Source organism: Heptranchias perlo, chromosome 4, assembly GCF_035084215.1.
Source record: "Heptranchias perlo isolate sHepPer1 chromosome 4, sHepPer1.hap1, whole genome shotgun sequence".
In the NCBI taxonomy this organism is placed as follows: Eukaryota; Metazoa; Chordata; class Chondrichthyes; order Hexanchiformes; family Hexanchidae; genus Heptranchias; species Heptranchias perlo.
This window is the reverse complement of record NC_090328.1, coordinates 2,411,187-2,435,926: the sequence shown is the minus strand read 5'-3', so window position 1 is coordinate 2,435,926 and position 24,740 is coordinate 2,411,187. Positions and strand designations below refer to the sequence as shown.

General features: G+C 48.8%; 1 protein-coding gene across 1 annotated transcript in view; it reads right to left on the bottom strand.

Annotated features, from left to right (window-relative positions):
• LOC137320388 (complement component C6-like) overlaps positions 1 to 16,959 on the bottom strand; it is a 21,330-nt gene extending 4,371 nt beyond the window's left edge. The window contains exons 1-5 of the mRNA XM_067982089.1: positions 16,786 to 16,959; positions 14,285 to 14,426; positions 11,683 to 11,821; positions 8,823 to 9,023; positions 2,235 to 2,475 (exon numbers count right to left, since the gene is read on the bottom strand). Of these exons, the coding sequence (XP_067838190.1) occupies positions 2,235 to 2,475; positions 8,823 to 9,023; positions 11,683 to 11,821; positions 14,285 to 14,426; positions 16,786 to 16,870 (808 nt within the window). The 5' untranslated portion in view covers positions 16,871 to 16,959. The remainder of the gene's footprint in view (positions 1 to 2,234; positions 2,476 to 8,822; positions 9,024 to 11,682; positions 11,822 to 14,284; positions 14,427 to 16,785) is intronic.
• Between the last annotated feature and the right edge of the window lie 7,781 nt (positions 16,960 to 24,740).

Below are 24,740 nucleotides of genomic sequence, written 5' to 3'. Positions count from 1 at the left end.
TTCCCCACCCTACCCTCTAGCCCACTACCCTCGATACCCACTCTACCCTCTAGCCCACTGCTCTCGATCCCCACCCTACCCTCTAGCCCACTACCCTCGATCCTCACCCTACCCTCTAGCCCACTACCCTCGATCCCCACCCTACCCTCTAGCCCACTACCCTCGATCCCCACCCTACCCTCTAGCCCACTACTCTCGATCCCCACCCTACCCTCTAGCCCACTACTCTCGATCCCCACCCTACCCTCGAGCCCACTACCCTCGATCCCCACCCTACCCTCTAGCCCACTACCCTCGATCCCCACCCTACCCTCTAGCCCACTACTCTCGATCCCCACCCTACCCTCTAGCCCACTACTCTCGATCCCCACCCTACCCTCTAGCCCACTACCCTCGATCCTCACCCTACCCTCTAGCCCACTACCCTCGATCCCCACTCGACCCTCTAGCCCACTCCCCTCAATCCCCACCCTACCCTCTAGCCCACTACCCTCGATTCCCACCCTCCCTCTAGCCCACTACCCTCGATCCCCACTCGACCCTCTAGCCCACTCCCCTCAATCCCCACCCTCCCTCTAGCCCACTACCCTCGATCCTCACCCTACCCTCTAGCCCACTACCCTCGATCCCCACCCTACCCTCTAGCCCACTACTCTCGATCCCCACCCTACCCTCTAGCCCACTACCCTCGATCCCCACCCTACCCTCTAGCCCACTACCCTCGATCCCCACCCTACCCTCTAGCCCACTACTCTCGATCCCCACCCTACCCTCTAGCCCTTACCCTCGATCCCCCACCCTACCCTCTAGCCCACTACCCTCGATCCCCACCCTACCCTCTAGCCCACTACCCTCGATCCCCACCCTACCCTCTAGCCCACTACCCTCGATCCCCACCCTACCCTCTAGCCCATTACCCTCGATCCCCACCCTACCCTCTAGCCCACTACCCTCGATCCCCACCCTACCCTCTAGCCCACTACCCTCGATCCCCACCCTACCCTCTAGCCCACTACCCTCGATCCCCACCCTACCCTCTAGCCCACTACCCTCGATCCCCACCCTACCCTCTAGCCCATTACCCTCGATCCCCACCCTACCCTCTAGCCCACTACCTCTCGATCCCCACCCTACCCTCTAGCCCATTACCCTCGATCCCCACCCTACCCTCTAGCCCACTACCCTCGATCCCCACCCTACCCTCTAGCCCACTACCCTCGATACCCACTCTACCCTCTAGCCCACTGCTCTCGATCCCCACCCTACCCTCTAGCCCACTACCCTCGATCCCTACCCTACCCTCTAGCCCACTACCCTCGATCCCCACCCTACCCTCTAGCCCATTACCCTCGATCCCCACCCTACCCTCTAGCCCACTACCCTCGATCCCCACCCTACCCTCTAGCCCATTACCCTCGATCCCCACCCTACCCTCTAGCCCACTACCCTCGATCCCCACCTACCCTCTAGCCCATTACCCTCGATCCCCACCCTACCCTCTAGCCCACTACCCTCGATACCCACTCTACCCTCTAGCCCACTGCTCTCGATCCCCACCCTACCCTCTAGCCCACTACCCTCGATCCCCACCCTACCCTCTAGCCACTACCCTCGATCCCCACCCTACCCTCTAGCCCATTACCCTCGATCCCCACCCTCCCTCTAGCCCACTACCCTCGATACCCACTCTACCTTCTAGCCCACTGCTCTCGATCCCCACCCTACCCTCTAGCCCACTACCCTCGATCCCCACTCGACCCTCTAGCCAACTACCCTCGATCCCCACTCTACCCTCTTGCCCACTATTCTCGATCCCCACCCGACCCTCTAGCCCACTACCCTCAATCCCCACTCGACCCTCTAGCCCACTCCCCTCAATCCCCACCCTACCCTCTAGCCCACTACCCTCGATTCCCACCCTCCCTCTAGCCCACTACCCTCGATTCCCACCCTCCCTCTAGCCCACTACCCTCGATTCCCACCCTCCCTCTAGCCCACTACCCTCGATTCCCACCCTCCCTCCAGCCCACTACCCTCGATCCCCACCCTACCCTCTAGCCCACTACCCTCGATTCCCACCCTCCCTCTAGCCCATTACCCTCGATTCCCACCCTCCCTCCAGCCCACTACCCTCGATCCCCACCCTCCCTTTAGCCCACTACCCTCGATCCCCACCTATCCTCTAATCACTCCCCTCGATCCCCACCCTACCCACTGACCCTGAGTGTGTGTACCTGAGCTGTCTATCGCCTGCCTGTCGTACTGATACAGGAGATCATAAACACCGCCTGTCTTCCCAGAGGTGAAGTAATGAGTGCCGAAGTCCTGGAATATTCGGCTGTACAGGGGGTAGTTATAGTCCAGCGGCAGACTGCTCACAGCCTCCAGGAAGGGCTCGGAGGCGTGAAGATCTCCTTCTCTCAGCGTGAATTCTGACACCGCAATGGTCTTATGTACTCGGACATACGCAGAGTCCTAAAGAGAATCGAGAGAGAGCAATAATCACCTAACCACAGCAAACAGACAAGGTCTATCACTGCACAACAGACCTGTAATATACAGAGTAAAGCTCCCCCTACACTGTCTCACCAAACTCTCCCAGGGCAGGTACAGCACGGGTTAGATACAGAGTAAAGCTCCCTCTACACTGTCCCATCAAACACTCTCAGGACAGGTACAGGGTTAGATACAGAGTAAAGCTCCCTCTACACTGTCCCATCAAACACTCCCAGGGCAGGTACAGCACGGGTTAGATACAGAGTAAAGCTCCCTCTACACTGTCCCATCAAACACTCCCAGGGCAGGTACAGGGGGTTAGATACAGAGTAAAGCTCCCCCTACACTGTCCCATCAAACACTCCCAGGGCAGGTACAGCACGGGTTAGATACAGAGTAAAGCTCCCTCTACACTGTCCCATCAAACTCTCCCAGGGCAGGTACAGGGTTAGATACAGAGTAAAGCTCCCTCTACACTGTCCCATCAAACTCTCCAGGGCAGGTACAGCACGGGTTAGATACAGAGTAAAGCTCCCTCTACACTGTCCCATCAAACACTCCCAGGGCAGGTACAGGGTTAGATACAGAGTAAAGCTCCCCCTACACTGTCCCATCAAACACTCCCAGGGCAGGTACAGGGTTAGATACAGAGTAAAGCTCCCTCTATACTGTCCCATCAAACACTCCCAGGGCAGGTACAGGGTTAGATACAGAGTAAAGCTCCCTCTCCACTGTCCCATCAAACACTCCCAGGGCAGGTACAGGGTTAGATACAGAGTAAAGCTCCCTCTACACTGTCCCATCAAACACTCCCAGGGCAGGTACAGGGTTAGATACAGAGTAAAGCTCCCTCTACACTGTCCCATCAAACACTCCCAGGGCAGGTACAGCACGGGTTAGATACAGAGTAAAGCTCCCCCTACACTGTCCCATCAAACACTCCCAGGGCAGGTACAGGGTTAGATACAGAGTAAAGCTCCCTCTACACTGTCCCATCAAACACTCCCAGGGCAGGTACAGGGTTAGATACAGAGTAAAGCTCCCTCTATACTGTCCCATCAAACACTCCCAGGGCAGGTACAGGGTTAGATACAGAGTAAAGCTCCCCCTACAGCGTGCGGACAACACAGTGTGAACGGAGAGTTTGGTACATGTGGGAGTTTAAGGGTTAATCTCTTGTGTGAGTTTAAGGGTTAATCTCTTGTGTGAGTTTAAGGGTTAATCTCTTGTGGGAGTTTAAGGGTTAATCTCTTGTGGGAGTTTAAGGGTTGATCTCTTGTGGGAGTTTAAGGGTTGATCTATTTAAAATCTAGTGTATATTGCTTTCAAATGTTTAAGTTCAATTTTAAAGTTTAAATTTTTAAGTTTCTGTCAGGCTTCAGCAGAGAACTGCTGTAGTAAGTTAATTGGTGAGCAAGATTAAACTGGTACCTGAAGGTGGGGCAGGCCTGACTCATCTGAGTCACAAACTGTAGAAATACAGGGGCCTGTCAGTGCGACAGCACGGAGTGCGACAGGACAGAGTGAACTGCTGAGAGTTTGGTGAGTGTGGGAGTTTGGGGGAAGGAGGTGCTGCTTTGCCTTGCTTTTCTGAACTTTTTCCCCAGAGCGGCAGTGAACCTGAGCGTAGAAGACTGAGATTGGGGAATAAAAACAGCAGCAGACGTGCAACAAGAGAAAACTACTGTGCAACGTCACAGGTGAGGCAGGAGAGTCCGAGAGGTGAGCACAGTATAAAAGGAGAGACCGAGAGTGGGAGGAGAGTCTGGGAGTCTAAGGCAAGTCATGGCAGCACAGTTTGCACCCATGATATGCTCCTCCTGCACTATGTGGGAAGTCATGGACACTACCAGTGTCCCTGGCGACCATGTGTGCAGGAAGTGTGTCCAGCTGCAGCGACTGGCTAACCGTATTTCGGAGCTGGAGCTGCGGGTGGATTCACTGTGGAGCATCCGCGATGCTGAAACTATGGTGAATAGCACGTTCAGTGGGGTGGTCACACCGCAGGTAAAGATTACGCAGGCAGAAAGGAAATGGGTGACCGCCAGGCAGAGTAAAAGGACGAGGCAGGTAGAGCAGGAGTCCCCTGGGGCCATCTCCCTCTCAAACAGATATTCTGCTTTAGATACTGTTGAGGGAGATGGCTTATCAGGGGAAAGCAGCAAGAGCCAAGTTCGGGGCACCACGGGTGGCTCTGCTGCACAGGAGGGGAGGAAGAAGAGTGGCAGGGCTATAGTGATAGGGGATTCAATTGTAAGGGGAACAGATAGGCGTTTCTGCGGCCGCAAACGTGACTCCAGGATGGTATGTTGCCTCCCTGGTGCTAGGGTCAAGGATGTCACGGAGCGGCTGCAGGGCATTCTGGAGGGGGAGGGTGAACAGCCAGTAGTCGTGGTCCATATTGGTACCAACGACATAGGTCAAAAAAAGGGATGAGGTCCTGCAAGGTGAATTTAAGGAGTTAGGAGATAAATTAAAAAGCAGGACTTCAAAGGTAGTGATCTCAGGATTACTACCGGTGCCACGTGCTAGTGAGTATAGGAACAGGAGAATAGACAGGATGAATGGGTGGCTGCAGGGATGGTGTAGGAGGGAGGGATTTCGATTCCTGGGACATCAGGACCGGTTCTGGGGAAGGTGGGACCTGTACAAGCGAGACGGGTTACACCCGAGCAGGACCGGGACCAATGTCCTCGCGGGGGTGTTTGCTAGTGCTGTTGGGGAAGGTTTAAACTACAGTGGCGGGGGATGGGAACCTGAGCGGGGAGTCAGAAGGGAATAAAATTGAGAGCAGCAAGAGAGGGGAAGACCCAGGGGAAATCTACAATACAAATAGTACAAACAGTTGTTCAAGAACAAGTGAAAGGGAAAAGCGTAGAGCAGCGGAAAGAAAGTGTACTTTAGGCACGACAGAAAAAATAAAAACTAGAAGGCGTAAGGCGATTAACCCAGCATCAAAGCTGTGGCAGGGGGTTGGGAACCTGAGCAGGGAGACAGAGGAAAGCGTATCAGGAAGGGACAGAAGGTATGGAGTAAAAGGTAAAGTGTTAAAAAAGGAAAAAGCAGGAACTAAGTGTCACAAAACATATTTGAAAGTTCTTTATCTGAATGCATGTAGCATTCGTAACAAAATGGATGAGTTAACGGCACAAATAACTACGTATGGGTATGATCTTGTGGCCATTACAGAAACATGGCTGCAGGGTGACAACGACTGGGAATTAAATATGCCAGGGTATTTAACAATCAGGAAGGACAGGCAGGAAGGAAGGGGAGGTGGGGTGGCTATGTTAATAAAGGAAGGAATCACTGTAATACAGAGAAATGATATTGGGACAAAGGATCAGGATAATGAAACAGTTTGGGTAGAGATAAGGAATAATAAGGGGAAAAAAACACTCGTGGGCGTAGTATATAGGCCTCCTAATAGTTGCAACTCTGCTGGAAGAAGTATTAATCAGGAAATAGTCGGGGCATGTAATAAGGGAACAGCTATAATTATGGGGGATTTTAACTATCATATTAACTGGACAAATCAAATTGGGCAGGGCAGTCTTGAGGAAGAGTTTATTGAGTGTATTAGGGATGGATTTCTTGAGCAGTATGTAACTGATCCTACAAGGGGGCAAGCAACCTTGGACCTGGTCCTGTGCAATGAGCCAGGATTAATTAATAATGTCCTAGTTAAGGATCCCCTTGGAATGAGTGACCATAACATGGTTACATTCCATATCCAATTAGAGGGTGAGAAGGTTGGTTCTCAAACAAGCGTACTGAGCTTGAATAAAGGAGACTATGATGGTATGAGAGCGGAATTGACTAAAGTGGACTGGGAAAATAGATTAAAGGGTAAGATGGTACATGAGCAGTGGTGTTCATTTAAGGAGTTATTTTACAACTTTCAAAATAAAAATATTCCACTGAGGAAAAAAGGGTGTAAAAGAAATGACAGCCATCCGTGGCTAAGTAAAGAAATTAAGGATAGTATCCGACTAAAAACAAGGACATATAAGGTAGCCAAACTTAGTGGGAGGATAGAAGATTGGGAAGTCTTCAAAAGACAGCAAAAAGTAACTAAAGGATTGATTAAGAAAGGGAAGGTAGATTATGAAAATAAATTAGCAAAAAATATAAAAACAGATAGCAAGAGTTTCTACAGTTATATAAAAAGAAAAAGGGTGGCTAAGGCAAACGTAGGTCCCTTAGAGGATGAGACCGGGAAATTAATGGTGGGAAACATGGAGATGGCAAAAATGCTGAACAAATATTTTGTTTCAGTCTTTACGGTAGAGGACACTAAGAATATCCCAACACTGGACAAACAGGGGGCTCTGGGGGGGAGGAGCTAAATACGATTAAAATCACTAAGGAATTGGTACTCAGTAAATTAATGGGACTCAAGGCGGATAAATCCCCTGGACCTGATGGCTTACATCCTAGGGTCTTGAGGGAAGTGGCAGTAGGGATTGTGGATGCTTTGGTAATAATTTTCCAAAATTCTCTGGACTCGACAAAGGTCCCGGCAGATTGGAAAACTGCTAATATAACACCCTTATTTAAAAAGGGTAGTAGGCAGAAGGCTGGAAATTATAGACCAGTTAGCCTAACATCTGTGGTGGGTAAAATTTTGGAGTCTACTATTAAGGAGACAGTAGTGGAACATTTGGATAAACATAATTTAATAGGACAAAGTCAGCATGGCTTTACGAAGGGGAAGTCATGTCTGACAAATTTGCTTGAGTTCTTTGAGGACATAACGTACAGGGTGGATAAAGGGGAACCAGTGGACGTAGTGTATTTAGACTTCCAGAAGGCATTTGACAAGGTGCCACATAAAAGATTATTGCTCAAGATAAAGAATCACTGGATTGGGGGTAATATTCTGGCATGGGTGGAGGATTGGTTATCTAACAGGAAGCAGAGAGTTGGGATAAATGGTTCATTCTCGGACTGGCAACCAGTAGCCAGTGGTGTTCCGCAGGGGTCGGTGCTGTGTCCCCAACTCTTCACAATCTATATTAACGATTTGGAGGAGGGGACCGAGTGTAACATATCAAAGTTTGCAGATGATACAAAGATGGGAGGGAAAGTAGAGAGTGAGGAGGATATAAAAAACCTACAAGGGGATATGGACAGGCTGGGTGAGTGGGCGGAGATTTGGCAGATGCAATACAATATTGGAAAATGTGAGGTTATGCACTTTGGCAGGAAAAATCAGAGAGCAAGTTATTATCTTAATGGCGAGAAACTGGAAAGTACTGCAGTACAAAGGGATCTGGGGGTCCTAGTGCAAGAAAATCAAAAAGTTACTATGCAGGTGCAGCAGGTGATCAAGAAGGCCAACGGAATGTTGGCTTTTATTGTTAGGGGGATAGAATATAAAAACAGGGAGGTATTGCTGCAGTTATATAAGGTATTGGTGAGACCGCACCTGGAATACTGCATACAGTTTTGGTGTCCACACTTAAGAAAAGACATACTTGCTCTCGAGGCAGTACAAAGAAGGTTCACTCGGTTAATCCCGGGGATGAGGGGGCGGACATATGAGGAGAGGTTGAGTAGATTGGGACTCTACTCATTGGAGTTCAGAAGAATGAGAGGCGATCTTATTGAAACATATAAGATTGTGAAGGGGCTTGATCGGGTGGATGCGGTAAGGATGTTCCCAAGGATGGGTGAAACTAGAACTAGGGGGCATAATCTTAGAATAAGGGGCTGCTCTTTCAAAACTGAGATGAGGAGAAACTTCTTCACTCAGAGGGTGGTAGGTCTGTGGAATTTGCTGCCCCAGGAAGCTGTGGAAGCTACATCATTAAATAAATTTAAAACAGAAATAGACAGTTTCCTAGAAGTAAAGGGAATTAGGGGTTACGGGGAGCGGGCAGGAAATTGGACATGAATTTAGATTTGAGGTTAGGATCAGATCAGCCATGATCTTATTGAATGGCGGAGCAGGCTCGAGGGCCGATTGGCCTACTCTTGCTCCTATTTCTTATGTTGTTATGTTCTTATACACTGTCCCATCAAACACTCCCAGGGCAGGTACAGCATGGGTTAGATACAGAGTAAAGCTCCCTCTACACTGTCCCATCAAACACTCCCAGGGCAGGTACAGCACGGGTTAAATACAGAGTAAAGCTCCCTCTACACTGTCCCATCAAACACTCCCAGGGCAGGTACAGCACGGGTTAGATACAGAGTAAAGCTCCCTCTACACTGTCCCATCAAACACTCCCAGGGCAGGTACAGCACGGGTTAGATACAGAGTAGATTGTGGTGTCTGATTGGACCCTGCCCCCGGATTGTATTTCCTATGGTAACGATACCTTCTGTCTCGATGCCTCGATCACCTCGCTGAAGCTGGATTTCCGTGATGTCTTACTCGATTTGCTGTGCCCAAAGAGAATTGGGATGTTAAAGGAACTGCTCTGTTGGTTGTACAGTTGTGAGGAGTCTGAAACGCTGGTGCCAAATTCGGCTGGATCTCTGTAGAACTCGTCTGTGATATCATCTTCGACATTGGTCACCTGAGTGGAAAACAAAACTCTCGGTCAGTGTCCATCCCGGGTTAATGGAGAATGGGAGAAACCAGTTCTAATCCTGTTGTCAGTGTCTAACTTAGTTTAATGGAGAATGAGAGACCCCAGTTCTAATTCCATTATTCGTGTCTATCCCAGTTTATTGGGGGGTGTGAGACCCCAGTTCTAATCTCTCGCTCAGTGTCTATCCCAGTTTAATGGAGAATGGGAGACCCCAATTCTAATCCCATTGTCAGTGTCTATCCTGGTTTAATGGAGAATGGGAGACCCCAGTTCTAATCCTATTGTCATTGTCTATCCCTGGACAACTAAAGAGGTAAGGGACAGTATAAGACATAAGGAAAGGGCATACAAAAAGGCAAAAAATGGCACAGATCCTGATGAATGGGAAAGATACGAAGATCAACAAAGGGTCACAAAACAGATAGTAAGAGCTACAAAAAGAGAGTATGAAAAGAAACTTGCAAGGGATAGCAAAACCAATATGAAGAACTTTTATAGTTACATTAGGAAAAAGAGGGTGGTCAGGAGCAGTGTTGGCCCCTTAAAAACTGAAAGTGGGGATATTGTCATTGACAATGGGGAAATGGCGGACATGTTGAACAATTACTTTGCGTCAGTATTTACAGTAGAAAGAGGATAGCATGCCAGAAATCCCAAGAAAACTAATATTGAATCGGGGACAGGGACTCGATAAAATTAACATAAGTAAATCAACAGTAATGCAGAAAATAATAGCACTAAAGAGTGACAAATCCCCAGGACCAGATGGTTTCCATCCCAGGGTTTTAAAGGAAGTAGGTGAGCACATTGCAGATGTCCTAACTATAATCATTCAAAGTTCTCCAGATTCAGGAACTGTCCCTCTAGATTGGAAAATTGCACATGTCACTCCGCTTTTTAAGAAAGGAGAGAGAGGGAAACCAGGGAATTTTCGACCAGTTAGCCTAACATCTGTTGTGGGGAAAATGCTGGAGTCTATAATTAAGGATAGGGTGACTGAACACCTCGAGAATTTTCAGTTAATCAGAGAGAGCCAGCATGGATTTGTGAAAGGTAGGTCGTGCCTGACAAACCTGATTGAATTTTTTGAAGAGATGATTAAAGTAGTGGACAGGGGAATGTCAATGGATGTTATTTATATGGACTTCCAGAAGGCATTTGATAAGGTCCCACATAAGAGACTGTTAGCTAAGATAGAAGCCCATGGAATCGAGGGAAAAGTACGGACTTGGTTAGGAAGTTGGCTGAGCAAAAGGCAACAGAGAGTAGGGATAATGGGAAGGTACTCACATTGGCAGGATGTGACTAGTGGAGTCCCGCAGGGATCTGTCTTGGGGCCTCAATTATTCACAATATTTATTAACGACTTAGATGAAGGCATAGAAAGTCTCATATCTAAGTTTGCCGATGACACAAAGATTGGTGGCATTGTAAGCAGTGTAGATGAAAACATAAAATTACAAAGCGATATTGATAGATTAGGTGAATGGGCAAAACTGTGGCAAATGGAATTCAATGTAGACAAATGTGAGGTCATCCACTTTGGATCAAAAAAGGATAGAACAGGGTACTTTCTAAATGGTAAAAAGTTAAAAACAGTGGATGTCCAAAGGGACTTAGGGGTTCAGGTACATAGATCATTGAAGTGTCATGAACAGGTTCAGAAAATAATCAATAAGGCTAATGGAATGCTGGCCTTTATATCTAGAGGACTAGAGTACAAGGGGGCAGAAGTTATGCTGCAGCTATACAAAACCCTGGTTAGACCGCACCTGGAGTACTGTGAGCAGTTCTGGGCACCGCACCTTCGGAAGGACATATTGGCCTTGGAGGGAGTGCAGCGTAGGTTTACTAGAATGATACCCGGACTTCAAGGGTTAAGTTACGAGGAGAGATTACACAAATTGGGGTTGTATTCTCTGGAGTTTCGAAGGTTAAGGGGTGATCTGATCGAAGTTTATAAGATATTAAGGGGAACAGATAGGGTGGATAGAGAGAAACTATTTCCGCTGGTTGGGGATTTTAGGAGTAGGGGGCACAGTCTAAAAATTAGAGCCAGACTTTTCAGGAGCGAGATTAGAAAACATTTCTACACACAAAGGGTGGTAGAAGTTTGGAACTCTCTTCCGCAAACGGCAATTGATACTAGCTCAATTGCTAAATTTAAATGTGAGATAGATAGCTTTTTGGCAATCAAAGGTATTAAGGGATATGGGTCAAAGGCAGGTATATGGAGTTAGATCACAGATCAGCCATGATCTTATCAAATGGCGGAGCAGGCACGAGGGGCTGAATGGCCTACTCCTGTTCCTATGTTCCTATGTTAATTGGGAATGGGAGACCCCAATTCTAATCCCATTGTCAGTGTCCATCTCGGTTCAATGTAGAATTGGATACACCAGTTCTCATCCTATTGTCATTGTCTATCCCTGTTTAATTGGGAATGGGAGGCCCCAGTTCTAATCCCATTGTCAGTATCCATACCGGTTTAATGGAGAATGGGAGACCCCCGTTCTAATCCCTCGGTCATTGTCCATCCCGATTTAATGGTGGGAAGGAATAAAACGTCCTGAAGAAAGAGGGTGGTGGGAATATTCCTTTTAAGGACTCAGCCCCCCCAGTAATATTTTCCGGGGCAGTATACCTCAAAAGTGATGTTATCCAGGTTGCTGGAGACTCGGTAATGTTTGCTGATGATTCCTCTTGATACAGTCCTGCAGGTGCCACTGTAGTAAGTGTTATTGAGGACTTCACCTCCCATCTCCCCGGCCAGCACGTTGTACCTGTGGAATAGAAAGGAGCCCAGTGACACCTAACTCCAGCTCACACCGAACTCCAGGTACGGCCTGTCCAAGTGATGGTGCAGCTGGGAACCCAACCTCTATCAAATATCAGATTTGTTGCTGGTTATGTCTGTTTTTATAGGAAAGCACAAGCTGGTTACGGTTACAGTCACAGTTATGGTAATAGTTATGGTTGTGGCTATTGTTATAGTTATGGTAATAGTTATAGTTATGGCTATTGCTACAGTTATTATTATGACTGGGTACAGTTAAGGCTACATATATGGTAAGAGTTGCATTTACAGCTTTGGTTACAGTTGTGGATACAGTTCACAATTCACAAATCTTTGAAGGTGGCAGGTCAAGTTGATAAGGTGGTTAAGAAAGTGAATGGGATACTGAGCTTTGTAAATAGGGGCACGGAATACAAAAACAAGGAAGTTATGCTCAACCTTTACAAATCACTGGTTAGGCCTCAGCTGGAGAATTGTGTTCAATTCTGGGCACCACACTTTAGGAAGGATGTGAAGGCCTTGGAGAGGGTGCAGAAGAGATTTACTGGAATGGTTCCAGGGATGAGGGACTTCAGTTATGTGGAGAGACTGGAGAAGCTGGGATTGTTCTCCTTAGAACAGAGAAGGTTAAGGGGAGATTTGATCGAGGTGTTCAAAATCATGAGGGGTTTTGATCGAACAATAAGGGAGAAACTGTTTCCTCTGACAAGTGGGTCGGTGACCAGGGGTGATAGATTGAAAATAATTGGCAAAAGAACTAAAGAGGAAATGAGGAGAAATTTTTTCACAGAGGATCGTTAAGATCTGGAAAGCACGGCCTGAAAGGGGGGTGGAAGCAGATTCCATAGGAACTTTCAACAAGTATTTGGACATGTCCTTGAAGAGAACCAAACTGCAGGGTTATGGGGAAAAAGCTGGGGTGTGGGGCTAAATTGGACAGGTCTTTCATAGAGCCAGCACAGGCATGATGGGCCGAATGGCCGCCTTCTGTGCTGTAAGTTTTTATACTTCTATAGTTATGGTTGTGGTTACAGTTAGTTAGGGTTAGGATTCCAATAATGGTTATAGTTCTGGTCATGGCTTCAGGCTGATTTTATATAATGGTGAAACAAATATGCAGCAATCTCATGAACACTCTGAGATGTTACTCTACACGAGGCTGTTAGATAAACACAGCCACCCATTTGAAGCAGGCAGTCCGGAGGATTCTACACCAGGCCTACACCGAAGCCAGAGGGGATAATTGGCTCCGCTCACCATTACATCGTAAAGCAACATGGAACACGTCCTCCATCAGTGCTGGACATGAAATCATGATCAATGCCTTGTGTCCGGATCTCGTGACCCCTCCCCAACCTCACCCCCAAATCAACCCCAAATCACCCCCACTCACCCCCACACTCACCCCCACTCACCCCCAAATCACCCCCACACACCCCCAAATCACCCCCAAATCACCCCCACTCACCCCCAAATCACCCCCAAATCAACCCAACACTCACCCCCAAATCACCCCCACACACCCCCAGATCACCCCCACACCCCCCACTCACCCCCAAATCAACCCAACACTCACCCCCAATCACCCCCACTCACCCCCAAATCACCCCCACACACCCCCAAATCACCCCCAAATCAACCCAACACTCACCCCCAAATCACTCCCACTCACCCCCAAATCACCCCCACTCACCCCCAAATCACCCCCAAATCACCCCCACTCACCCCCCACTCACCCCCAAATCACCCCCACACACCCCCACTCACCCCCAAATCACCCCCACACACCCACACTCACCCCTAAATCAACCCCACTCACCCCCACTCACCCCACTAATCCCCCCCACTAATCACCCCCACTCACCCCTTAAATCAACCCCAAAACAACCCACTCAACCCCAAAACAACCCCACTCACCCCCAAATCACCTCCACTCACCCCCAAATCACCGCCACTCACCCCCAAATCACCTCCACTCACCCCCAAATCACCGCCACTCACCCCCAAATCACCTCCACTCACCCCCAAATCACCTCCACTCACCCCCAAATCACCTCCACTCACCCCCAAATCACCGCCACTCACCCCCAAATCACCCCACTCACCCCCACACGCCCCCAAAACAACCCTTCTCATCCCCACACACCCCCAAATCACCCCCAAAACAACACCACTCAACCCCACACACCCCCAAATCACTCTCACTCACCCCCAAATCACTCACCCCCTCCCCTGTCTCACTCTCCCCCTCTCCCCTGTCTCACTCTCCCCTGTCTCACTCACCCCCTCTCCCCTTTCTCACTCGCCCCCTCTCCCCTGTCCCACTCTCCCACTCTCCCCCTCTCCCCAGTCCCACTCTCCCCCTCTCCCCGGTCCCACTCTCCCCCTCTCCCCGGTCCCACTCTCCCCCTCTCCCCGGTCCCACTCTCCCCCCATGACCCACTCTTACCCACTTCCAATCAGCTGGGCCCCGGGGATGGGTTCAATCTCCCGTGGGCAGGGTGGATCCAGTCTCCTACACCCTTCCTCATCAGACCCGTCTCCACAGTCGTGATCGCCATTACATTTCAGCTTCCGGGCGATGCAGCGTCCTGAAATACATCGAGGGGGGGAGGGAGAGAGGGGGGAGGGAAGGGGATAGGGGGAGTCGGAAAGAGGGGAGGGGGAGGGGCAGAGAGAGGGGTGGTGGGAGGGGGTGAAGGAGGCGAGGGGGTGTAGGTGGGAGGGGGAGAGGTGAGGGGGTGGGGAGGGGAGAGGAAGGGAGGGGAAAGGAGGGAGGGGTGAGGAGAGAGGGGGAAGGGAAGAGGGAAAGAGGGGGAGGGTGCGAGTGGAGGTGAAGGGGGAGAGGGGGAGAGGAAGGGGTGAGGGGGGAAGGGGGAGGTGAGGGGGTTAGGGGAGGTGTGGAGAGGGTGAGGGATGGGGAGTAGAGGGGAGGTGTGGAGAGGGAGCATGGGAGAGGAGGTGGAGGTGAGGGGAGGAGGGGGAATGAGGAGTTGAGGAGGGATGGGGAGATGAGAAGTTGAGGAGGAGGTGAGGATGTGAGGGGAGGAGGGGGAGGAGGACGAGGTGAGAAAGAGCTTGTGTTGATTCTCCCGCCTGTCGTTATCGAACTCCATCCCCGGCCTGCTGATGGTGCTCGGGGAATATTCCAATCAATCTCAACGCCCCGGCTTAGGCAACAATCAGACAGGGACCCTGCGTCCAGCCATTGTCGAGTGAGCCCTGCGGGGAAAGGGGTTTGTGTCGGCCTCGGGATTGGGCGTAGCCATGAAGCTGCCATGGTTGAATAGCCTGCCGAGACCCAGCCTAGGCTCAGACACAAAATGCACTGGGTTGGGCTGCATTTGTTGTTGGGGCCCTTGGAAGGGGAGAAAGCTAAAGAATTAAAGTCTCAGAGAGACTGCAGCTTTGCTGATACCTTGGAGTTGGAAAAATGTTCCAAGTTTACAATCACTAGTTGAGAAAACTGTTAAAGAAGTATATGGGATGGTGGGCTTTATTAATAGAGACACAGGGCTCGATTTTCAAATGGCGGTGGGATGGCAGCGGAGGGGGCGGGGGGGTCACTGGGCACGCGGTAATATAAAATCTTACCTCTCCCCACGCGATCGGGAGGTAATTGATGCTCATTAATCTTGTTTCTGGGTTTCGCGCCCGGCAGCCAGCCTGATTGACAGGATGGCTGGTGACAGGAGCAGCAACATCGAAGGGGATGGGAGAGAGAGAGAGAGAGAGAGAGACATCATCCAGCACTGGAACAGAGAGTGAGGGAGAGGGGGGAGGGACAAAGATCGGAGTGGGGGACATCAGACATCGTTTGTGGGGGGTGAGACATCGGGGGGGAAGACATCTGGGGATGAGTCATTCGGGGGGAGACATCGGATGTCGGATTGGGGGGGGCCAGGTGACATCGTTTGAAAGGTTGGCTTATTTATTTTTTAACTTTGTGAAATGTTATTTTATTGAATTGGTTTGGTTTATTTTCGCCTGATCCGGCCCCCGATGCCTGGTTTCACCAGGCGTGAATCGGAAGCCGCCCAGGTAAGTTGAAAATTGGTGTAACTACCCACTAATTAACAAATAAAGTACCTTAAACAACCTCAGTGAGGTACATTTGCTTCTTTAAATATCGTCCCTCTGGCTTTAATTGCCGGTGGGATTTCCAGATTCCAGAAGTGTACGCACACACGGATGTGTCTGTGAGAGACACGGAAGTCGGCGGGATGGAGTCGGGTTCCTTACCCGCTCGGGATTTTCCCAATATTCCCAGCCCCCCCTCCCCCTACCGCCCCCACCACACCTGGACATCGATCTGAAAATCAAGCCTACAGAGGACAAAAGCAAGGAAGTTATACTAAACCTTTATAAACACTGGTTAGGCCTCAGCTGGAGTATTGTGTTCAATTCTGGGCACCGCACTTTAGGAAAGATGTGAAGGCCTGAGAGAGAGTGCAGAGGAGATTTACTAGAATGGTGCCAGGGATGAGGGGCTTCAGTTATGTGGAGAGACTGGAGAAGCTGGGATTGTTCTCCTTAGAACAGAGAAGGTTAAGGGGAGATTTGATCGAGGTGTTCAAAATCATGAACCGTTTTAACAGAGTAAATAAGGAGAAACTGTTTCCAGTGGCAGAAGGGTCGGTAACCAGAGGACACAGATTTAAGGTGATCGGCAAAAGAGCCAGAGACAACATGAGGAAACATTTTTTTCACAGCGAGTTGTGATGATCTGGAATTCACTGCCTGAAAGGGCGGTGGAAGCAGATTCAATAATAACTTTCAAAAGGGAACTGGATAAATACTTGAAAGGAAAAGATTTACAGGGCTATGGGGAAAGAGCAGGAGAATGGGACCAATAGCTCCTTCAAAGAGCCGGCACAGGCTCGATGGGCCAAATGGCCTCCTCCTGTGCTTTACCTGCAATGATTTATTTATGAATGAGAATATTTTTACCGTTCTGACAGCGGAATTTGTTGACGCAGTCTGTCTGTTGGATGTTGCAGAGTTTGTTGGGTAAACATGGTCTGTCATCGTCCATGTTCGTTTCTTCACATCGCCCTCCGAACTGGGCTGGCTTCACGAGTGTCCTGTAACGAAACTAGAAACCAGCAGTGAATGAGGTGACTGAGGAGCTGGTCACAGAAACTCAACACCGACCAAGGCCTTTCAGTCAACTGCCTTCAGATCGGAAGATCTTGATTCTTGACTTGTCAAAGTTTGTTTTTAAATCGATTAAAGATGGCAGTGAGAATCCAACAACGATCCACGGGGATTCTGCAAGTCTTCCGGAGAAGAATTAGACGGTGGATCAGGTGGACCAGCCATATAAATACTGTGGCCACAAGAGCAGGTCAGAGGCTGGGTATTCTGCAGCGAGTGACTCACCTCCTGACTCCCCAAAGCCTTTCCACCATCCACAAGGCACAAGTCAGGAGTGTGATGGAATACTCTCCACTTGCCTGGATGAGTCCAGCTCCAACAACACTCAAGAAGCTCGACACCATCCAGGACAAAGCAGTTCGCTTGATTGGCAGCCCATCCACCACCCTAAACATTCACTCCCTTCACCAACGGCGCACTGTGGCTGCAGTGTGTACCATCTACAGGATGCACTGCAGCAACTCGCCAAGGCTTCTTCGACAGCACCTCCCAAACCCACGACCTCTCCCACCGAGAATGCCAAGAGCAGCAGGCACATGGGAACAACACCACCTGCACGTTCCCCTCCAAGTCACACACCATCCCGACTTGGAAATATATCGCCGTTCCTTCATCGTCGCTGGGTCAAAATCCTGGATCTCCCTTCCTAACAGCACTGTGGGAGAACCGTCACCACACGGACTGCAGCGGTTCAAGAAGGCGGCTCACCACCACCTTCTCGAGGGCAATTAGGGATGGGCAATAAATGCCGGCCTCACCAGCGACGCCCACATCCCATGAACGAAGAAAAAAAATTAGGCCGTGTATTAGGGGGTGTATTAGGGGGTTTATTAGGGGGGGGATTAGGAGGTGTATTAGGGGTGAATTAGGGGGTGTATTAGGGGGTTTATTAGGAGGTGTATTGGGGGGTGTATTAAGGGGGGGATTAGGAGGTGTATTAGGGGTGAATTAGGGGGTGTATTAGGAGGTGTATTAGGGGGTGTATTAGGGGGTGTATTAAGGGGGGGATTAGGAGGTGTATTAGGGGTGAATTAGGGGGTGTATTAGGAGGTGTATTAGGGGGTGTATTAGGGGGTGTATTAGGGGGTGTATTAGGGGGTGTATTAGGAGGTGTATTAGGAGGTGTATTAGGGGGTGTATCAGGGGGTGTATTAGGGGGTGTATTAGGAGGAGTATTCGGAGGTGTATTAGGGGGTGTATTAGGAGGTGTATTAGGGGGTGTATTAGGGGGTGTATTAGGGGGTGTATTAGGGGGTGTATTAGGAGGTGTATTAGGGGGTGTATTAGGAGGTGTATTAGGGGGTGTATTAGGGGGTGTATTAGGAGGTGTATTAGGGGGTGTATTAGGAGGTGTATTAGGGGGTGTATTAGGAGGTGTATTAGGGGGTGTATTAGGAGGTGTATTAGGGGGTGTATTAGGAGGTGTATTAGGGGGTGTATTAGGAGGTGTATTAGGGGGTGTATTAGGAGGTGTATTAGGGGGTGTATTAGGGGGTGTATTAGGGGGTGTATTAGGGGGTGTATTAGGGGGTGTATTAGGAGGTGTATTAGGAGGTGTATTAGGGGGTGTATTAGGGGGTGTATTAGGGGGTGTATTAGGGGGTGTATTAGGAGGTGTATTCGGAGGTGAATTAGGAGGTGTATTAGGGGGTGTATTAGGAGGTGTATTAGGGGGTGTATTAGGAGGTGTATTAGGGGGTGTATTAGGGGGTGTATTAGGGGGTGTATTAGGAGGTGTATTAGGAGGTGTATTAGGGGGTGTATTAGGAGGTGTATTAGGGGGTGTATTAGGGGGTGTATTAGGAGGTGTATTAGGGGGTGTATCAGGAGGTGAATCAGGAGGTGTATTAGGGGGTGTATTAGGAGGTGTATTAGGGGGTGTATTAGGAGGTGTATTAGGGGGTGTATTAAGGGGTGTATTAGGGGGTGTATTAGGAGGTGAATTAGGAGGTGTATTAGGGGGTGTATTAGGGGGTGTATTAGGGGGTGTATTAGGGGGTGTATTTGGGGGTGTATTAGGAGGTGTATTAGGGGGTGTATTAGGAGGTGTATTAGGAGGTGTATTAGGTGGTGTATTAGGGGGTGTATTAGGAGGTGTATTAGGGGGTGTATTAGGGGGTGTATTAGGGGGTGTATTAGGGGGTGTATTAGGGGGTGTATTAGGGGGTGTATTAGGAGGTGTATTAGGGGGTGTATTAGGGGGTGTATTAGGAGGTGTATTAGGGGGTGTATTCGGAGGTGTATTAGGGGGTGTATTAGGAGGTGTATTAGGAGGTGTATTAGGAGGTGTATTAGGGGGTGTATTAGGGGGTGTATTAGGAGGTGTATTAGGAGGTGTATTAGGAGGTGTATTAGGGGGTGTATTAGGGGGTGTATTAGGGGGTGTATTAGGGGGTGTATTAGGGGGTGTATTAGGGGGTGTATTAGGAGGTGTATTAGGGGGTGTATTAGGGGGTGTATTAGGGGGTGTATTAGGAGGTGTATTAGGAGGTGTATTAGGAGGTGTATTAGGAGGTGTATTAGGGGGTGTATTAGGAGGTGTATTAGGAGGTGTATTAGGGGGTGTATTAGGAGGTGTATTAGGAGGTGTATTAGGGGGTGTATTAGGGGGTGAATTAGGAGGTGTATTAGGAGGTGTATTAGGGGGTGTATTAGGAGGTGTATTAGGGGGTGTATTAGGGGGTGTATTAGGAGGTGAATTAGGGGGTGTATTAGGAGGTGTATTAGGAGGTGTATTAGGAGGTGTATTAGGAGGTGAATTAGGAGGTGTATTAGGGGGTGTATTAGGAGGTGTATTAGGATGTGTATTAGGAGGTGTATTAGGAGGTGTATTAGGAGGTGTATTAGGAGGTGAATTAGGATGTGTATTAGGAGGTGTATTAGGAGGTGTATTAGGAGGTGAATTAGGAGGTGTATTAGGGGGTGTATTAGGAGGTGTATTAGGATGTGTATTAGGAGGTGTATTAGGAGGTGTATTAGGAGGTGTATTAGGAGGTGAATTAGGAGGTGTATTAGGGGGTGTATTAGGAGGTGTATTAGGGGGTGTATTAGGGGGTGTATTAGGGGGTGTATTAGGGGGTGTATTAGGAGGTGTATTAGGAGGTGTATTAGGAGGTGTATTAGGGGGTGTATTAGGAGGTGTATTAGGGGGTGTATTAGGGGGTGTATTAGGGGGTGTATTAGGGGGTGTATTAGGGGGTGTATTAGGGGGTGTATTAGGGGGTGTATTAGGGGGTGTATTAGGGGGTGTATTAGGAGGTGTATTAGGAGGTGTATTAGGAGGTGTATTAGGAGGTGTATTAGGAGGTGTATTAGGAGGTGAATTAGGAGGTGTATTAGGGGGTGTATTAGGAGGTGTATTAGGGGGTGTATTAGGGGGTGTATTAGGGGGTGTATTAGGGGGTGTATTAGGGGGTGTATTAGGGGGTGTATTAGGGGGTGTATTAGGAGGTGTATTAGGAGGTGTATTAGGAGGTGTATTAGGGGGTGTATTAGGAGGTGTATTAGGAGGTGTATTAGGAGGTGTATTAGGAGGTGTATTAGGGGGTGTATTAGGAGGTGTATTAGGAGGTGTATTAGGGGGTGTATTAGGGGGTGTATTAGGAGGTGTATTAGGGGGTGTATTAGGGGGTGTATTAGGAGGTGTATTAGGGGGTGTATTAGGGGGTGTATTAGGGGGTGTATTAGGGGGTGTATTAGGGGGTGTATTAGGGGGTGTATTAGGGGGTGTATTAGGAGGTGTATTAGGGGGTGTATTCGGAGGTGTATTAGGGGGTGTATTAGGAGGTGTATTAGGAGGTGTATTAGGAGGTGTATTAGGAGGTGTATTAGGGGGTGTATTAGGAGGTGTATTAGGAGGTGTATTAGGAGGTGTATTAGGGGGTGTATTAGGAGGTGTATTAGGAGGTGTATTAGGGGGTGTATTAGGGGGTGTATTAGGGGGTGTATTCGGAGGTGTATTAGGAGGTGTATTAGGGGGTGTATTAGGGGGTGTATTAGGAGGTGTATTAGGGGGTGTATTAGGAGGTGTATTAGGGGGTGTATTAGGGGGTGTATTAGGGGGTGTATTAGGAGGTGTATTAGGGGGTGTATTAGGGGGTGTATTAGGAGGTGTATTAGGGGGTGTATTAGGGGGTGTATTAGGGGGTGTATTAGGGGGTGTATTCGGAGGTGTATTAGGAGGTGTATTAGGGGGTGTATTAGGGGGTGTATTAGGAGGTGTATTAGGGGGTGTATTAGGGGGTGTATTCGGAGGTGTATTAGGAGGTGTATTAGGGGGTGTATTAGGGGGTGTATTAGGAGGTGTATTAGGGGGTGTATTAGGGGGTGTATTAGGGGGTGTATTAGGAGGTGTATTAGGGGGTGTATTAGGGGGTGTATTCGGAGGTGTATTAGGAGGTGTATTAGGGGGTGTATTAGGGGGTGTATTAGGAGGTGTATTAGGGGGTGTATTATGGGGTGTATTAGGGGGTGTATTAGGAGGTGTATTCGGAGGTGTATTAGGAGGTGTATTAGGGGGTGTATTAGGAGGTGTATTAGGGGGTGTATTAGGGGGTGTATTAGGGGGTGTATTAGGGGGTGTATTAGGGGGGGTATTAGGGGGTGTATTAGGAGGTGTATTAGGAGGTGTATTAGGGGGTGTATTAGGGGGTGTATTAGGAGGTGTATTAGGGGGTGTATTCGGAGGTGTATTAGGGGGTGTATTAGGGGGTGTATTAGGGGGTGTATTCGGGGGTGTATTAGGGGGTGTATTAGGGGGTGTATTAGGGGGTGTATTAGGGGGTGTATTAGGGGGTGTATTAGGGGGTATTCGGAGGTGTATTAGGGGGTGTATTCGGAGGTGTATTCGGAGGTGTATTAGGAGGTGTATTAGGAGGTGTATTAGGTGGTGTATTAGGGATGTGTATTAGGAGGTGTATTAGGGGGTGTATTAGGGGGTGTATTAGGGGGTGTATTAGGGGGTGTATTAGGGGGTGTATTAGCGGGTGTATTAGGGGGTGTATTAGGAGGTGTATTAGGGGGTGTATTAGCGGGTGTATTAGGGGGTGTATTAGGAGGTGTATTAGGGGGTGTATTAGGAGCTGTATTAGGGAGTGTATTAGGGGGTGTATTAGGGGGTGTATTAGGAGGTGTATTAGGGGGTGTATTAGCGGGTGTATTAGGGGCTGTATTAGGAGGTGTATTAGGGGGTGTATTAGGGGGTGTATTAGGAGGTGTATTAGGGGGTGTATTAGGGGGTGTATTAGGAGGTGTATTAGGTGGTGTATTCGGGGGCGTATTAGGAGGTGAATTAGGGGGTGTATTAGGGGGTGTATTAGGGGGTGTATTAGGAGGTGAATTAGGGGGTGTATTAGGAGTTGTATTAGGGGGTGTATTATGGGGTGTATTAGGGGATTTATTTGGAGGTGTATTAGGGGGTGTATTAGGGGGTGTATTAGGGGGCGTATTAGGAGGTGAATTAGGGGGTGTATTAGGGGGTGTATTAGGGGGTGTATTAGGGGGTGTATTAGGAGGTGAATTAGGGGGTGTATTAGGAGGTGTATTAGGGGGTGTATTATGGGGTGTATTAGGGGGTTTATTTGGAGGTGTATTAGGGGGTGTATTAGGGGGTGTATTAGGAGGTGTATTAGGGGGTGAATTAGGGGGTGTATTAGGAGGTGTATTAGGAGGTGTATTAGGGGGTGTATTAGGAGGTGTATTAGGGGGTGTATTAGGAGGTGTATTAGGAGGTGAATTAGGGGGTGTATTAGGAGGTGTATTAGGGGGTGTATTAGGAGGTGTATTAGGGGGTGTATTAGGGGGTGTATTAGGAGGTGTATTAGGGGGTGTATTAGGAGTTGTATTCGGGGGAGTGTTAGGAGCTGTATTAGGGGGTGTATTAGGGGGTGTATTAGGGGGTGTATTAGGAGGTGTATTAGGGGGTGTATTAGGAGGTGTATTAGGGGGTGTATTAGGGGGTGTATTAGGGGGTGTATTAGGAGGTGTATTAGGGGGTGTATTAGGGGGTGTATTAGGAGGTGTATTAGGGGGTGTATTAGGGGGTGTATTAGGGGGAGTATTAGGGGGAGTATTAGGGGGTGTATTAGGGGGTGTATTAGGGGGAGTATTAGGGGGTGTATTAGGAGTTGTATTCGGGGGAGTGTTAGGAGCTGTATTAGGGGGTGTATTAGGGGGTGTATTAGGGGGAGTATTAGGGGGTGTATTAGGAGTTGTATTCGGGGGAGTGTTAGGAGCTGTATTAGGGGGTGTATTAGGGGGTGTATTAGGAGGTGTATTAGGGGGTGTATTAGGGGGTGTATTAGGAGGTGTATTAGGGGGTGTATTAGGGGGTGTATTAGGAGGTGTATTAGGGGGTGTATTAGGAGTTGTATTCGGGGGAGTGTTAGGAGCTGTATTAGGGGGTGTATTAGGGGGTGTATTAGGGGGAGTATTAGGAGGTGTATTAGGAGGTGTATTAGGGGGTGTATTAGGAGGTGTATCAGTGGGTGTATTAGGAGGTGTATTAGGGGGTGTATTAGGGGGTGTATTAGGAGGTGTATTAGGGGGTGTATTAGGGGGTGTATTAGGGGGTGTATTAGGAGGTGTATTAGGGGGTGTATTAGGGGGTGTACTAGGAGGTGTATTAGGGGGTGTATTAGGAGGTGTATTAGGGGGTGTATTAGGGGGTGTATTAGGAGGTGTATTAGGGGGTGTATTAGGGGGTGTATTAGGGGGTGTATTAGGAGGTGTATTAGGAGGTGTATTAGGGGGTGTATTAGGAGGTATATTAGGGGGTGTATCAGGGGGTGTATTAGGGGGTGTATTAGGGGGTGTATTAGGAGGTGTATTAGGGGGTGTATTAGGGGGTGTATTAGGAGGTGTATTAGGGGGTGTATCAGGGGGTGTATTAGGGGGTGTATTAGGGGGGTGTATTAGTGGGTGTATTAGGGGGTGTATTAGGAGGTGTATTAGGGGGTGTATTAGGAGGTGTATTAGGGGGTGTATTAGGGGGTGTATTAGGAGGTATATTAGGGGGTGTATCAGGGGGTGTATTAGGGGGTGTATTAGGAGGTGTATTAGGAGGTGTATTAGGGGGTTTATTAGGAGGTGTATTAGTGGGTGTATTAGGAGGTGTATTAGGGGGTGTATTAGGAGGTGTATTAGGAGGTGTATTAGGGGGTTTATTAGGAGGTGTATTAGTGGGTGTATTAGGGGGTGTATTAGGAGGTGTATTAGGGGGTGTATTAGGAGGTGTATTAGGGGGTGTATTAGGGGGTGTATTAGGAGGTATATTAGGGGGTGTATCAGGGGGTGTATTAGGGGGTGTATTAGGGGGTGTATTAGGAGGTGTATTAGGAGGTGTATTAGGAGGTGTATTAGGGGGTTTATTAGGAGGTGTATTAGTGGGTGTATTAGGGGGTGTATTAGGAGGTGTATTAGGGGGTGTATTAGGAGGTGTATTAGGGGGTGTATTAGGGGGTGTATTAGGAGGTATATTAGGGGGTGTATCAGGGGGTGTATTAGGGGGTGTATTAGGAGGTGTATTAGGAGGTGTATTAGGGGGTGTATTAGGGGGTGTATTAGGAGGTGTATTAGGAGGTGTATTAGGGGGTGTATTAGGAGGTGTATTAGGAGGTGTATTAGGGGGTGTATTAGGGGGTGTATTAGGAGGTGTATTAGGAGGTGTATTAGGGGGTGTATTAGGGGGTGTATTAGGGTGTGTATTAGGGGGTGTATTAGGGGGTGTATTAGGGGGTGTATTAGGGGGT